This window comes from Perissodus microlepis, chromosome 13, assembly GCF_051167445.1.
Source record: "Perissodus microlepis isolate ML-2025 ecotype Zambia chromosome 13, ASM5116744v1, whole genome shotgun sequence".
In the NCBI taxonomy this organism is placed as follows: domain Eukaryota; kingdom Metazoa; phylum Chordata; class Actinopteri; order Cichliformes; family Cichlidae; genus Perissodus; species Perissodus microlepis.
In genome coordinates this window covers 1,507,671-1,522,500 of record NC_140473.1, presented here as the reverse complement: position 1 = coordinate 1,522,500, position 14,830 = coordinate 1,507,671, and the positions used below count along the sequence as shown (strand labels likewise).

At 47.0% G+C, this 14,830-nt stretch overlaps 2 protein-coding genes across 9 annotated transcripts in view; both read right to left on the bottom strand.

Moving 5' to 3' along the window:
• Window positions 1–14,830, bottom strand: part of ubr2 (ubiquitin protein ligase E3 component n-recognin 2) — a 41,983-nt gene that overhangs the window by 8,242 nt on the left and 18,911 nt on the right. For 2 of the 5 annotated variants that reach the window (XM_084947744.1, XM_084947746.1), the window contains exons 5-25: window positions 13,868–13,998; window positions 13,637–13,775; window positions 13,452–13,514; window positions 13,106–13,226; window positions 12,918–13,025; window positions 10,205–10,293; window positions 7,044–7,142; window positions 6,327–6,490; window positions 5,036–5,135; window positions 4,819–4,947; window positions 4,466–4,649; window positions 4,325–4,386; window positions 4,123–4,233; window positions 3,982–4,047; window positions 3,740–3,856; window positions 3,282–3,342; window positions 3,072–3,196; window positions 1,432–1,484; window positions 1,176–1,278; window positions 1,040–1,088; window positions 804–958 (exon numbers count right to left, since the gene is read on the bottom strand). In XM_084947744.1, the coding sequence (XP_084803870.1) occupies window positions 804–958; window positions 1,040–1,088; window positions 1,176–1,278; window positions 1,432–1,484; window positions 3,072–3,196; window positions 3,282–3,342; window positions 3,740–3,856; window positions 3,982–4,047; window positions 4,123–4,233; window positions 4,325–4,386; window positions 4,466–4,649; window positions 4,819–4,947; window positions 5,036–5,135; window positions 6,327–6,490; window positions 7,044–7,142; window positions 10,205–10,293; window positions 12,918–13,025; window positions 13,106–13,226; window positions 13,452–13,514; window positions 13,637–13,775; window positions 13,868–13,998 (2,229 nt within the window). Of the gene's footprint in view, window positions 1–803; window positions 959–1,039; window positions 1,089–1,175; window positions 1,279–1,431; window positions 1,485–3,071; window positions 3,197–3,281; window positions 3,343–3,739; window positions 3,857–3,981; window positions 4,048–4,122; window positions 4,234–4,324; window positions 4,387–4,465; window positions 4,650–4,818; window positions 4,948–5,035; window positions 5,136–6,326; window positions 6,491–6,867; window positions 6,967–7,043; window positions 7,143–10,204; window positions 10,294–12,917; window positions 13,026–13,105; window positions 13,227–13,451; window positions 13,515–13,636; window positions 13,776–13,867; window positions 13,999–14,830 lie in introns of all 5 variants that reach the window. The other 3 variants (XM_084947745.1, XM_084947747.1, XM_084947748.1) reach the window with 2 other exon arrangements.
• Window positions 5,085–6,324, bottom strand: LOC146374467 (uncharacterized). Of its 4 annotated transcripts, none has more exons than XM_084947749.1 (2): window positions 5,734–6,324; window positions 5,085–5,694 (listed from the first exon to the last, which is right to left on the bottom strand). In XM_084947749.1, the coding sequence occupies exons 1-2, from the start codon at window positions 6,304–6,306 to the stop codon at window positions 5,230–5,232; spliced, it is 1,038 nt and encodes a 345-aa protein (XP_084803875.1). In that variant the 5' UTR covers window positions 6,307–6,324; the 3' UTR covers window positions 5,085–5,229. The 4 variants fall into 4 exon arrangements, with proteins under 4 accessions (XP_084803875.1, XP_084803876.1, XP_084803877.1 ...); XM_084947750.1 differs by having other exon boundaries at window positions 5,085–5,754; window positions 5,794–6,324; XM_084947751.1 differs by having other exon boundaries at window positions 5,085–5,853; window positions 5,896–6,324.

Sequence of the window (14,830 nt, the reverse complement as noted above, 5' to 3'; positions counted from 1 at the left end):
CTCGCTCCGCACGTTTTATCGAGCATACATCGGTGGTGACTTGTGTGTACTTGGTACAGCTAAATATCCCAGAATGCATTTTGTCCAAAGCTCAAACATGGCAATGGTGGAGGAGCGCGGCTAAAAACGTTTAAATTTAAATATTACTCTTAAAATAAAATTTTAGATACTTTCAGGCGAGAATGTAGCTGTGTAAGCTTCAAATATCTGCTCGGTTTATCAAAACATCACATACTTCTAAAAGCGCTCCGACGTTTTCAGAGACGTCTGTACCCACCAGCTCGATAGCTGACCGGGAGGTCAAGGGTCACTAGAGCAGGAACAGCGAACTACCGGCACATCGTTTTCAAACCACCTGCGGTCTTTGGCTACTCAGGTTAAACATGATATATAAGTCACGTAGATCACTTCTAAATGTTAATGTTTGGTTTATTTCAGTGTTTTATTTGTTCCTGAGTAAATCGGCTGAGATGAAAGTTCAGCTTCATAACATATTAATCACAGTTAAATTAAGAGGTGACAGCAGTAAAAACTGTGACGTCATCAAGTACGCTGGTGTTCCAGTTGTACAAATCGTGAGTCTGTAACCCGAGTACGGACTTGCGTATTGAGAAAGGCCCATGGTCTGTCTAACCCCCCGTCACTCAGGCCACTCACACTGTGTTCAGACCAAGTCTTTGGACTGGTTCCCAGACCTCTCCTCTCCAGTGTGTCCCTCCTGTTGCTTCCTGCTCCCTCATTTACATTTTATTTCATGTGCAACGACAATAAAGAGCTACTCTATTCTAAACACACACACTCACCCTCTGCAGCATGGACTCAGTCCAGCCCCCCCCGCTGGGCTCCACGGCCCACTGCAGCACGGCGCCCTCTATGGCGAGCAGCGCATCACATTGCAGGAGGTTCACCAGGCTGCCGAAGAGAGGGCAGAGGGGGGGAGGAGGGGGAGGGGGCAGGGCTATGCACACAAAGACACGTTACCAAGGTGACCATGTCATCCAGTAGTCTTCCTGCTGGTGTTTTGTACAGGTGTGCTTACCTGTGTCCTCGCCACTCTGTCTCCTCAGCTTTCTCTGAGCTTCCTCAGCCTGAAACACAGGACGCAGCGTTACCATAGCAACAACATGTACACCAATCAATAACGCTCTGATCCGCATCCAGATCAGTGAGCGTACCTTTGACTGGTCAGCTCTGCTGTAGTGATGGAAGTACAGGTTGAAGTATCTGTTCCACTCAGGGCGGAGCTCATACAGCCCTCTACCTGTCACACCTGGCTTCCTGTTAGTACAAATACACACAGTACTGCAGTACAAATACACAGTAATACACTCAGTACTGCAGTTATATAGAGTAACATAGAGAACAAAGAGAAATTGTAAGGATGCACGTGTATTTAAGGTGGACTGATGATATTTGAGGTGGAAGACTGACTTGAATGAAGCCACGCTGTCGATGACTCTCTCCAGCCCCGTCTCCTTGTTCCCCTGAAGACACAAACTCAGGTTATTACATCAAACTAAAAATGTTTCAGCGCACAGAAGTAAAAACAGTAAATTCCCTGCGCTCAGAAACACTAAATAGCAAACAAACAAAACATTTTAGCCTCAGGTAAGTCAGGTTCACCTGTTCAGCAGATCTTGTATGATCGAGCCTTACAAAGTGTCTAACCCTCTGGGGTTACCTTTGATTTTACTCATTTACTTTGCCTCGTTTGGTATCATTCTTTTCAGCACGACCTCACATGTCTGAATTTACAGTCAAACTACTACAGTTGTATTAACACAACTGATCTAAAGTCAGGTAAAAAACATAAAATCTGAGTAGAAAAAAAGGTTATATTTTTTGCTGTAACTAACACAAACATTAATGAATCATTTTCGTAATTTGAAATGCAAATATAAACTGTACATTTTAATAACCTATGCACAAGTTATTTGCATCTATTTACCTAAAAATGCAGCCAAGGCGGGCCATTTCAAACCATTTCAAACTATTCACAGAACAATCAGCTGTTCTGCATCAAATATCATGCCACACAAATTATTTCCGCCACTCCAAAATATAATTTGTGTCCACTATAAGATAAAGGAGAACATCACAGCCTGACACCTGCAGGCCTGACAGCAGCAGGTGTATCCCCGCTCCTGCTCACACCTGGAGACAGTTTACACTGTAATCTGCCTTTGGTGGCTTTTTGGCAGCAACTGTGACATTCAGCAGTCGACTAACTACACAAAATTGCACACCAAGTACATAAAACTGCACACCAACAACACAAAAGTACACACCAACTACACAAAACTACCCACTAACTAGTTAAAACTGCACATACTACACAAAAGTACACACTAACTAGCCACAAACTACACAAAACTACCCAACGGATACACAAAACTACCCAATAGATACACAAAACACTACACAAAACTGCACAGTAACTACACAAAACTGCACACCAACTACACAAAAGTACATAAAACTACACCTTAATTACACACTAACTCCACAAAACTACAGGGTAACTGCATAAAACTGCAAACTAACTACATAAAAGTACACATCAACTCCAAACACACTGAATGTCACAAATCTCTTGTGTCTAAACACTCTCTCTCGCCGCTGTCACTCCTAAAACCTCTCCTTCTTCCTAAACAACCAATTGTCACATGTTGCCATATCATTTTGTGATTGGTTGACATGGTACATTTTTCCACCAATAGGAAAGCGGTGCTTTTTCTTTCTTTTATTTGGTCACAAGCAGAGAGTGCCGATAGTATTCAGGAAAAACCATCAGGTATATTTTTGATCATGACTCTGGTTTTTCGTGTCCTATCAACACAACTTAAAAACTCGTATAGTTTGAAGTCCGCACTTAGACTTTAAACTTGGAGACTCGGGTTGGCTGCATCTTGTTGCAAAGTCATCTTAAATTGGTCGTGTGATTTGGATGTGCCGGCGCGTCCGTCGAGCCCAGAGGGTTAATAAACTTTTTAAAGCAGAACTCACAAATACTTCAACAAATATGTAACAGCATAACTAAAAAAACATTAACAGACAGGTTAGGATCTCACATTCTCAGGTAGAGCCTTGGCAAGCTCGCTGTGAGCCATCGGTCTGATGGACAGCAGGTGGATGATTTCTCTTCTGACCTCATCGTAGGGCTCCACCTGGCCAACGCCCGCCACGTACCGCTCACCTGTAACACACATGCAGAGGCAGTGCTAACGTTGCACCTGGACAAGGCGACCTCTCTGACTCATTTTCAGAGGAAACAAACTCACCGACCACCATAATGATGAGATGAAGCATCTCTTCGATGAGAGTGTTCTGCTGGACCAGGTCCTGAAACACAGGACAGAGTGGGAGGAGTCAGTCGTACACCTGTAGCGTTTAACCTGCAGAGTCCATTTTCGCCATCTAAACTCGAATGATTCAACATTGCAAACGGATTTTTGAGGACTTGAATGTCAAACACGGCGTAATGTGAATGTCTGACCTGCAGACGTGATTCTAATTTCTCGTTACGTGCAAATAAACAGACAAGTCAAAGCGACCTGCTGCGAAATCTGACTTCTTGTCTGTTCGTGCAGGTGTCTGAATTTAATCTGCTGCAGCTTTGCATCACCTGACGCTGCAGGAGCTTTAACATAACAATCTTTGGAAATGTATCTGTGTCGAGGGTGGGGCCGATAGGCTTAGCAGTAACATCACGGCGTCTTGACAACAGAAGAGGACTGACCTTGTTGGCCTCTCTGTATCTTTTCCTGATGTCAGCGGTGCTGAAAACGTGAAACACTTCAAATCGACTCAGAACGATCATCAGGAAGTGGTTTGGATCCATCATGGACGCCCCTGCCTGCACCCAACCAAAAACAGCAGCAAGCGTGAGCAGAGAGTCTGCACCAACGCTTCACAGAGGCATTAGTGCTGCTGAATCAGCACTGGTAGAATAAGTGGAGCGTCAGTAGAGGCGAGTTGTACCTGTAGCATGATGATGTCTTTGTCGAACATCTCGACTCGACACTTTACATTGTGGTAATAATAAATCTGAAACAACAAACAGCAAAAACTTAGCTAATCAGCATTGATCCCTTCTGCATAGATTAACAGGTTAGAACTCACCTGGTTAATCAGTGAGAATCCGTTCCTCCTCCACATCCCAGCATGCACCTGGGCACAGAGCACCAGGCAACGGAGGGGGAGTTCGATCAGAAGGGGGGGGCTTAGTTCACCCTGAGGGACACGTGGCATCAACAATCAATGAATCAAACTGGTTGGAAAATGGCGTTTCCAAACAAGGAATCAATAATAATCTGTTACTGACCAAAGGGAGCTGCTCAGGGAAATGAGACGCCACCTCTGTTCTGCTGAGGAGGATGTGCAGACCTGAGGAGGTGATTGATACAACTTCAAACAGGACGTGGAGACAGATGGTGTGACTTTTAAAATGTGTGTGTGTGTTTACCTGCCAGCAGCCTGCAGACCGGCAGGTGTATGGAGACTTTTTCCTGAGACACCTGATACCTGAATGTTTCCACGCTGTGGCCTGCCAGGCTCAAGCTGATTGGCTGCTCACCATCTGGAAGGCTGTTATGACAGTGACTGAGAGCGCTCAGACACTTCTTGTAGGCCTCGATCAGCACACGCTCCTGACACACGCACACACACACACACAGGAGCAAAGAAAAGGCTTGGATGGCTCACTCAATCAATCTGTTTATTTAAAACTGATCAGATTATTGATCCAGAAAACAAAAAATAAACTGTAGAAACATAAAAGGTGACATTTGTAATGTTACATGTAGCGTGTTGTCTCACATCAGTGGAGCACCACTCCTGGATCATCGTGATGATGTTGGTCAGCTTCATCTGCAGCGTGAACGCCGCCTCCCACTCAGGCTCCATCTCAATATGCTGCCCCACCTGTCTCACCACTGGGTCCATGCCCTGCAGGGAGGTGGGTTCACAGACAGACAGGCTCAGAGATGTTAGGGCTGCACCTGTACAGGTAAACCTCACACTGTCTCCATGTTACCTGCATGCACTTGAGCAGCTCCAGAAAAGCGTAGAAACCTTCTAGAAACTTGAGTCTGAGCTGATCGCTCCACTTGGACGGAGGGCTGATCAGGACATACCTGCATGTAGAAGCACTGGTTACAGTGGGAGGCCTGGTTTTATCATAAAACACGACACACACCCACAGCGTTTACACTTGTGAAAGAAGATTCATCAAGCTACAGAACAGGATTCATGGGTACCCTGCATACACAGTGTAGGGTCATCGCACAAGAACCGGTCTCTGTTTAGTCTCCAACTAACCTCTAACTGGCCCTTCGTAACCTCTAACTGGCCCTTCGTAACCTCTAACTGGCCCTTCGTAACCTCTAACTGGCCCTTCGTAACCTCTAACTGGCCCTTCGTAACCTCTAACTGGCCCTTCTTAACCTCTAACTGGCCCTTCTTAACCTCTAACTGGCCCTTCTTAACCTCTAACTGGCCCTTCGTAACCTCTAACTGGCCCTTCGTAACCTCTAACTGGCCCTTCGTAACCTCTAACTGGCCCTTCGTAACCTCTAACTGGCTCTTCATAACCTCTAACTGGCCCTTCATAACCTCTAACTGGCCCTTAACCTCTAACTGGCTCTTCATAACCTCTAACTGGCTCTTCATAACCTCTAACTGGCCCTTCATAACCTCTAACTGGCCCTTAACCTCTAACTGGCTCTTCATAACCTCTAACTGGCCCTTCATAACCTCTAACTGGCCCTTAACCTCTAACTGGCCCTTCATAACCTCTAACTGGCTCTTCATAACCTCTAACTGGCCCTTCATAACCTCTAACTGGCCCTTAACCTCTAACTGGCCCTTCGTAACCTCTAACTGGCCCTTCGTAACCTCTAACTGGCCCTTCATAACCTCTAACTGGCTCTTCATAACCTCTAACTGGCTCTTCATAACCTCTAACTGGCTCTTCATAACCTCTAACTGGCCCTTAACCTCTAACTGGCCCTTAACCTCTAACTGGCCCTTCGTAACCTCTAACTGGCCCTTCGTAACCTCTAACTGGCCCTTCGTAACCTCTAACTGGCCCTTCGTAACCTCTAACTGGCCCTTCGTAACCTCTAACTGGCTCTTCGTAACCTCTAACTGGCCCTTCGTAACCTCTAACTGGCTCTTCGTAACCTCTAACTGGCTCTTCGTAACCTCTAACTGGCTCTTCGTAACCTCTAACTGGCCCTTCGTAACCTCTAACTGGCCCTTCGTAACCTCTAACTGGCCCTTCATAACCTCTAACTGGCTCTTCATAACCTCTAACTGGGGCTCACTTGAGGTCACCAATGAGGCTCTGGACTCTCCCGAACTTGAAGGCCTGCTGGGCGGTGTAGCGGTCGAACTGGAAGCGCCCCTGCGGGTCTCTGTGGCGGAGGTGATCCACAAAGGTCCTGATGATGGTGGTCATCAGGTTCTCCTCCACCATCAGCATCCGGGCCTGCAGAACATTTGAGACCCACACACCAACACACACACACCCCCACACACGTACAGACGTGTCGTTCCTCATGTTCAGTGTTGGGCCTGTGACATTTATTTTGGTGGATTTGAAGAACTAAACTTTAAACTTTAAAGGTGATTGATCTGATTATTATTAATACATAATATATTAATAATAATTATATCTGTTATAATTATTGATTATCAACTAATCAGCTTTCAGTGAAACTTCAGGGATGACTTTAGATCATAACATTTTTTCAGTGATGTCTGACATCCGTTCCACCTGAGGGTGAAGCACCCACTTTAAACAGACCAGGTGTGAACTCAGCCGGTGGGATGACATCTACTCCGGCGGCAGCCACCTGAACTCACCAGTGACGGTACGGTGAACATTTGCACTGACAGGTCAGTGATGGAGAACTCACGGCCGTGGTCGTCTTTCACATAGTCGCTCTGCAAGCGTTCGTAATTCTAGCAGCGGGAGAGAGAGGGGGACACAGAGAGAGAGAGGTGTGTGGAGGTGCAGGAGGAGCAGGAGGAGTACTCACCATGGTCGGGACGGTGAAGAGCTGGACAGACAGCGACGTCACTGACACCACTCGCTCGTGGTCGTCCTCCATAAAATCTGTCTGTAGGCGTCTGTAGTTCTGGAGGAGGGACGACATTTCACCTCTGGGTCAGAGGTCGCTGCTGTCCGCCCAACACCCCACCACCACCCACACTGACTCCTTTAAAAACCTGTCGCTAAAACTCTGATATTTTTAAGACAGCTCACAAAAGAAAAGTGTACCAAGACGTCTGTTAGTTCTGTAAACCTGACCTTAACACAGCACATGCACAGCAGCGACTGGTTCTTTAATCAAGATCAGCCGCAGCTTTAGGCGATCAGCTCAGCATGACCCACTTTAAATTATTTATGTTTCACAGACTGGAGGGTTATTTTCAGTCCGAAGACCGATTCCTGTGAATAATATGTGGACATAAGTGCTTTGATCACTGAAGTCTTTCTGTCAGTCGACTTTTTAATGATTCATTTTCTAGCTGAGTGATCACCAGCATCTTTAACTTCAGTGAATTTTTATCCTGATATATCATCCTATCCTTCTTCAAATTGGGAATCACCAGTCTGCCAATCCAGAGGTACTGCCCTACATCTCCATGCAACACTGTAGAGACGTGTCCAACACAGCCCTACAACATCTGAGCCTTCAGAAACTCACAGCAAACCTCATCCACCCCAGGGCCTCTGCCATCAAGGAGCTGTTTACCTGCCTCAGTGACCTCGCCTCCAGTGATGGATGACTCACCACCCCCATTTGCTGCTTCCTCTACAGAAGTTGTATCAGTGGGATTAAGGAGGTCCTGGAAGTATTCCTTCCATCGTCCAACTATATCCTCAGCTGAAGTCAGCAGCGCTCTACAGTGCGGGTAGAGCGCTGCTTTCCGTTCCCGCGTCGCCTGATGGTTTGCCAGAATCGCTTTCAAGGAAAGTCATTGACCTTACTGAACTCCTCCCACACCCAAGTTTTTGCTTCGGCCACTGCCGGATACGTGTTCCGCTTTACCTTCCGGTACCCATCAGCTGTCTGTGAAGTCCCGCAGGCTAGCAAAGGCCAATAGGATTCTTCTTCAGCCTGATGGCTCAGTTGGAAGTAAGAGTTCAAGAGCTCACGGACTGTGCCAGGCATTCACATTGCACTCTCACTATATGTTTAAGTGAGGCATGCCTGTCCACAGTCCTAACCTACAACCTGATCCAACTCACCACCAGGAGGTGATCAGTTGACACCTCAGCAGCTCTTTTCACCCGTGTATCCAGAATATACACCTGCAGATCCGATGATACGATTACAGCATCGATCATCAACCTAGGGTGTCCCTGCTGCCATGTGCATTTACAGACGCCCTTTGAACATGGTGTTTGTTATAGACAAGTAACAGAACACCACTTGAGTTCAGACCAGGCAGGCCGTTCCTCCCAATGACGCCCCTCTAAGTCTCACTGTCAATTGCTCATATGAGTGTTGAGTCTCCAGATGGAGCACCTCGAGCGCCCCACCCAAAGACTCCCCAACCTGAAGGTGTCTCGTCTACTGGGAAAAACTCCAACATACAGGGCCCAAGATACCCACCTCAACACACTGTCTCTTACCAAAGGCAACTCCAGACTGGAACAGAGTACAGCCCCTCTCTAGGAGACAGGTTCTAGAGCCCAAGCTGTGTGTTGAGGTGAGCCTGACTATATCTAGCCGGTACATCTCAACCTCGCATACTCCTTCTCCACCAGAGGGGTGATGTTCCGTGTCCCGAACGCCAAACTCGGGGATCGATCGGTCAGGATCTCTTGCCATTAGCACACACTGCACCAGACCTCTACGGCACCCCATGGGGCTGGTGCAGGCCTACGTCGGGTGTCGGGTGCACCCAGCCGGGCCTTTTGAGCTAAGGCCTGGCCACCTGGCGTTCTCCCATTGGACACACTTCCCAGGCCTGGCTCCAGGACGGGGTCCCAGTAACCGTATCCCAGGCAGGGTGAACTCCCTTGTTGTTAAACTCATAAGGGTCGTTTGAATATCTCTTTGCCTGGTTCCTGACACAGGACCAATTTGCCATGGGAAACCCTACTAGGAGGCAAAAGGCCCTGAGAACATAGCCCCTGGGTTCCCTAGGACAAACAAACTAGTCTACCACACTAAGACAGCAGTTCATGGAGGGGTTAATGTGAATTATGGCGCTCTTTGACAGGACACACTTTCCAAAGTGAGAAAAACCCCAAATTAATGAGATTTATGGTTTATTTTTGGCAGCGTAACTCCTTTTCTCTGTTGTTTTTGTCTGCTACATGAGCATGCAGGCTCTACACCTCAGGGTTGCTCTGTTCTACTTTGTGATGTCTTGCTGTTCTGTGTATTGTGACGTTCTGTTTTGTTGTTTATATGACACTGTTTAGTAAAGTCTGTTTCAATGAACGAAGTTCACTCCAGAGGATCTTTTTGAGTACTTTGATTTATTTGGATCTAAAAATTCAATCGACACATGACTGGCTGGATGAAGTTTTTCATTTTAGCTGTAAACAAGCCAACAAGGTCATGTGGTGAGGAAACAGATGCTGCCAGGGAATCACAGATCATCGAGATTCAACTAGCATAAACCCCCCCAGACTGTATAAACCTCCACAGCTGTCACAGGTGTTCCGATCAGGTATATACACTCACCAGCCACTTTATTAGGTATGCCTGTTCAACAGCTTAATGCAAATATGTAATCAGGCAATCACAGGGCTTCAGCTCAGTGTATTCAGACATGTAGATATCAGACGAGCTGAAGTTCAAAATGAACATCAGATTAATGAAGGAAAGTGATTTAAGAGACTTTAAGCGTGGGATGGTTGTTGGTGTTTCAGACTGCTGATCTGATGCCATGTTCCCACCAACCATGTCTTAAATATGACAGTGAGTTTGCTGTATAAGGGCATCCACGGTCAAAGATCTCAGTGCAGCAGAGCTCCTCTGTGCTCAGATGGAACAGAAGTTCTCATCATGTCGTGTCCACATGGACCAGCCTCTCTGAGTGTTTCCAGCAGCTTACTCAATCTGAGCCGTGAAGAATTAAAGCAGCTCTTAAAGAAAAAGGAGAACCAACCAGTACCAGCAAGGTGTACCTAATGAAGTGGCTGGCGGGTGTCAGGTATACTGCACAGGTGTGTTACCTTGGCAAACTGGATGGCAAAGATCTTCTTGTACTTGAGGTCCATGAGGAGGCTGTTCATGAGTAGCTGGTGATAGATGTTCCTCGCTCCTGCAAACATGACAGATCAGCTGACCTCAACTTGCTCGCATTTACTTGCAGCTCATCAACTCGCACACCATGAACAAACAGATCAAGGAGACTGCCATGCATCCAAACTTCAGCTAGTTAGAGTGCCTGTCAGTCACATTTAGCGCCAATCGAGAGTTTAAGACCACTTGAAAAATGGCCAAAAATCCTATTTTGCATTGTTGGATCTTCCAAGTTCCAAGTAGAGCTTCAACATGCAGAAACGGGAGTGAGACATAACATGCTTTGAGCATGCAGTTTACTGAAAACAAAACTTATACTGAAACAGGCTGGTTTACAGCTGATCCAAAGTTTAGGACCACACGCCCAAAAAACCTGTGAAACAGAAATCAAAGTTCAGTAACGAGTCGCTCCACTGTTATTGCTGATCACGTCAAAAGTTCAGTGCGACATGATTGCAAGCGTTTCCATGAGGTGAGTGGGAACAGACAGCTGCACGAAGGGCATCTACTGTCTGGAGCGGCTGTCCATTTTTGTAAACTTGCCTTGTAGACATGTAGTCAAGACTGCCTAAACCAAGACCAAGACAATACCAAGACCAGAGGGTATCGAGACCAAGACAAGACCAAGACAGACCGAGTCAAGACCAAGACCGAGACAAAAAGTCTTTAAACTGCAGCCAGATGCTGCTTCTTTTACGGGTGTCAGGCATATTTATGTATTTTTGCGATGCATTCGCACAGCCCTCCTCACTGCTGTCTACTGTCTCACTCACTTACTGAGAAGACAGACGCACGCTCCACTTGACTGTCGTCTCTCACCCTCTCCGTTTTTCACATAATGATATTATCCTATATCCTCGCACGTGATTGGCCACAATATGGAGGCATTGGAGCATAGCTGAGCCACTGTGTGAGAGCTGAGCAGAGAAAGGAAATTAAGTAAGGAGCCGTCTCTTGCTCAATGGGAGTCGACTCTGATTCACTACAAAGCACGGCTCTTAGAGCTGATGCTTTTGAAATGACACATTATCGAACGTTACGTTGTGTGTCATGGATACTGTTAACTCCAAATCTCCCGACCACTATGTCGATCTGAGACAGCGAGACCAAGACAGCGAGACCAAGACAAGACCGAGGGATCCGAGACCAAGACAAGACCAAAGTCCATCAAGACCAGGACAAGACCAAGACCACGTAAAAAGTGGTCTTGAGACCAAGACCGGTCTCGAGACATCCAACTCTATTGCCTTGCCGTCCATCCCCAAAGGTTCTCCGTTGGATTTACGTCAGGGGAACATGCAGGATGGTCCAAAAGAGTGATGTTACTCTCCTGGAAGAAGTCCCTTGTCCTGCAGCATTGCGTACTGTAGCGTTGTCCTGCTGATAAACCCAGTGTTTATCACACAGATGAGGGCCCTCAGTCACGAGGATGCTCTCTGCAACATCTGGACATGGCCAGCAGCCGTTTGCCACCCCTGCACTTCCTGAAGCTCCGTTGTTCCATTGAAGGAAAAAGCACCCCAGATCATTATGGAGCCCCCTCACTGTGGGCGTAGTAAACACCTCAGGTGGGACCTGCTTATCATGGCAGTTACACTGCAAACCATCAGGACCATCAAAGTTACATTTGTTCCCATCGTCTAAGGAGCTTGGAAAGAAAAGTGTCTGGACTTCTGGAAGTTGCTTGAAGACGTTTCACCTCTCATCCGAGAAGCTTCTTCAGTTCTAGGGTCAAATGGTGGAGAGTCCCAGATTTAAGCCCTGTGGGAGTAACCCCCCGAGAGGGGACAATGGACCCCCTAATGATCCTCTACCTAATCACATGAGCCAAGGTGTGAAAGTGGCTCATGTGATTAGGTAGAGGACCTTTCAATGTCCCATGTTTGGTCAAAACGGTCAGTTCTGTGGCGTCCATGGAGACGAGGCCTTTGAAGACGTGTTTTGAGGCCGTCTGATGGTTATGGGGCTGCAGTCGGCACCAGGAACGGCCTTAATTTGGGTCGAGGGTTATCCAGTGTCTCGACGGACAGCCAACTGGATCCTCCGGCTCAGTGCTGATGACATTTGTTTGGGTCTTCCACTTGACTTTTGTTCCATAAACCTCAGGATCATTTAAGGAATTCCAAATAACTGTCTCACTGCGTCCCACCTCAGCAGTGACGGTGCTGTGAGAGACCATGCTTATGCAGTTCAACAACCCGACCGCGTTCAAAAAGGGAACATTTGTTTGCCTTTGCCATCAGAACGTCATGACAGTGTGACTACCTGACAGGAAATGACAGTGAATCCACATTTGTGCCCAGATTTGTCCTTTTAAAGGCATGTGGCCCGAAACTTTTGATCAGCTGTAAAACAGCCCGTTTCAGTTTGTGTTGTTTTCAATAAACTGCATGCTCAAATGTTTTGTCTCACTCACATTTCTGCATGTTAAAGCTCTAGTTGGAACCTGGTGAAGATCCAACCATGCAAAATTTGACTTTTGGCCACTTTTCAAGTGGTCTTAAACATTTAATTGGGATTGTATCTCTGCTGTGTGCCTTTGAAGGACCAACTCACGGATAAACACAAACTGTTTCACACCTGTTGGCTTCACGACTGTGGCCGTTCGAGCGCCATATGACTAGCAGCGGTACGTGCGGTTACCTTTCCACATTTTGGAGTCGTTGAGCATCAGTCGGTCGACAAGCGAGGAGTTCTCTCCCTCTGGACCTTTCTGCAATCCCACCTGACACAGGATCCTCCTCAGGCCGTCTAAAACACAGTCCACAGTCACCACACGCAGCAGCAGGGACACACACAGAGGAATTGTGGGTAATGAAGTCCGCACGTACCAGAGTACTGAATGATCTGACCCAGCCAGCTCAGAGCCTTCAGAGCAAAACACTGATGAGCAACGACAGACGAGTGCATCACCTGAACCCGGAGAGGCTTTGACTGACGGCTGGTGTTTCTCTGAGGAGATAGGATAGGAGGAGGAGCAGAGAAGGAGGTGATGGGGATGTAGGAAGAGGAGGAGGTGAGACATTCTTTGTTTTCTTAAATTGATGTGATGAGTAAAACCAGAAGGCAGTGATTGTAAATGAGTGCGGCATTGAACGTCCCTGAAGCAGGCACCGTCAGCACCCCCCCACATCAGTTCAAGACTTCCTGTCATTTACCAAACTTGGAAACACTCACCACAATCACGGACTTGGCCTGCTCACAGAACTGGAAGTCTCCATACCGAACCGACTTCCTGCCCTGCGCGCACACACACACACAAAACTGATTCTTAGAATAATCACCAGAACATGAAAAACAAGAAGCTCCTCGTCACATTTCTGAGTTCCTATAAGCGTGTTACTGTGTGTGTGTGTACTGACGTCTCGGTCCACCGTAGTGGCGAAGCTCACGGCCTCCTTCTGGCTGCAGCTGACAGCTTTCTGCAGCGTGTAGATCACCTGCTCGTACGTGTGCACTTCATCATTGAACAGCATGCAGTAGTATGTGTCCTCTCGCTCCCTGCAGACACACACACACACACACACACAGTGTGAACGCTGCAGTATGACGCGTTTACTGTCACGTGTCTCAGGTAAAGGTAGTGAGCCTACGGTGGCTGCAGTCCTGCGGGGAGCAGGTCCTCGTGCTCCCAGGTCAGCAGGTCGACGGCATACCTCAGGATGATGAAAAAGACACTGAACGCACGGCCGACCATGTCAGTGGGTAGCTGAGCTACGGGGTCCTGGAAGGACAAACAGCACAGAGTGAGCACTCTGAGAGACGGGGTTACCATCCTAAGCCAGCTCAGTTCACACCAGCCTCTAATCAGTCTCTCACACTCAAACCACAGCTGTGAAGTATGTCTGTGAAGGTTCTCAGTCATCCCTGTCATCATAGTCTAAGAAAGAAAAAGGCATCTGGACTTCTTTAAGTTGCTTGAAGACGTTTCACCTCTCATCTGAGAAGCTTGTTCAGTTCTAGGGTCAAATGGTTTTTCTTTCCAAGCTCCTTAGACCACAGCTGTGAAGATCCTTCTTCCCTCCATCCAACACCGAGTAAAACGACCCACGATTACTGCCACTCAAAAATAAAAGCCGACTGCACACATGGCAAGCTGACAGACCTGCTGTACGACTCGTGCTGTCCTACAGAGGAAACACTTCACAATCCAAACTACAGGATCCAGGGAACGGAGGAAATATTTGCATGGCTGCTTTTATATTCTCTGAAAAGACGCTTAGGAACCTCCTCAAATAGGAACCTCCTGTTAATGTTTTAGTCGGGGAGCTCTCAGAGGACAACTTATCAGCACTCAGGTCTGCTGAAAGTAAATAAGTAAGTTAAGAAATTTTTATTTATACAGCACCTTTCAAGATAAAATCACAAAGTGCTTCACAGAAGCTAAAACATAAAAACAAAAATCAACCAAAAGCAAGTTTAAAAAGATGAGTTTTTAGCTGTTTTTTAAAAGAGACCACTGAGTCCACAGATCTCAGGCTCAAAGGGAGAGCGTTCCACAGTCTGGGGGCCACAGTTACAAAAGCTCTGTCGCCTTTTGTTTTCAGCCTCGTGTG

Bases quoted from the DNA above. Each gene is read 5' to 3' on its own strand.
- LOC146374467 (XM_084947749.1), bottom strand. From the start codon at position 6,306: ATGAAGAGCCAGTTAGAGGTTATGAAGGGCCAGTTAGAGGTTACGAAG. The intron at 5,695-5,733 runs GTTATGAAGAGC...GGCCAGTTAGAG, and splicing joins TTATGAAGGGCCAGTTAGAG to GTTATGAAGGGCCAGTTAGA.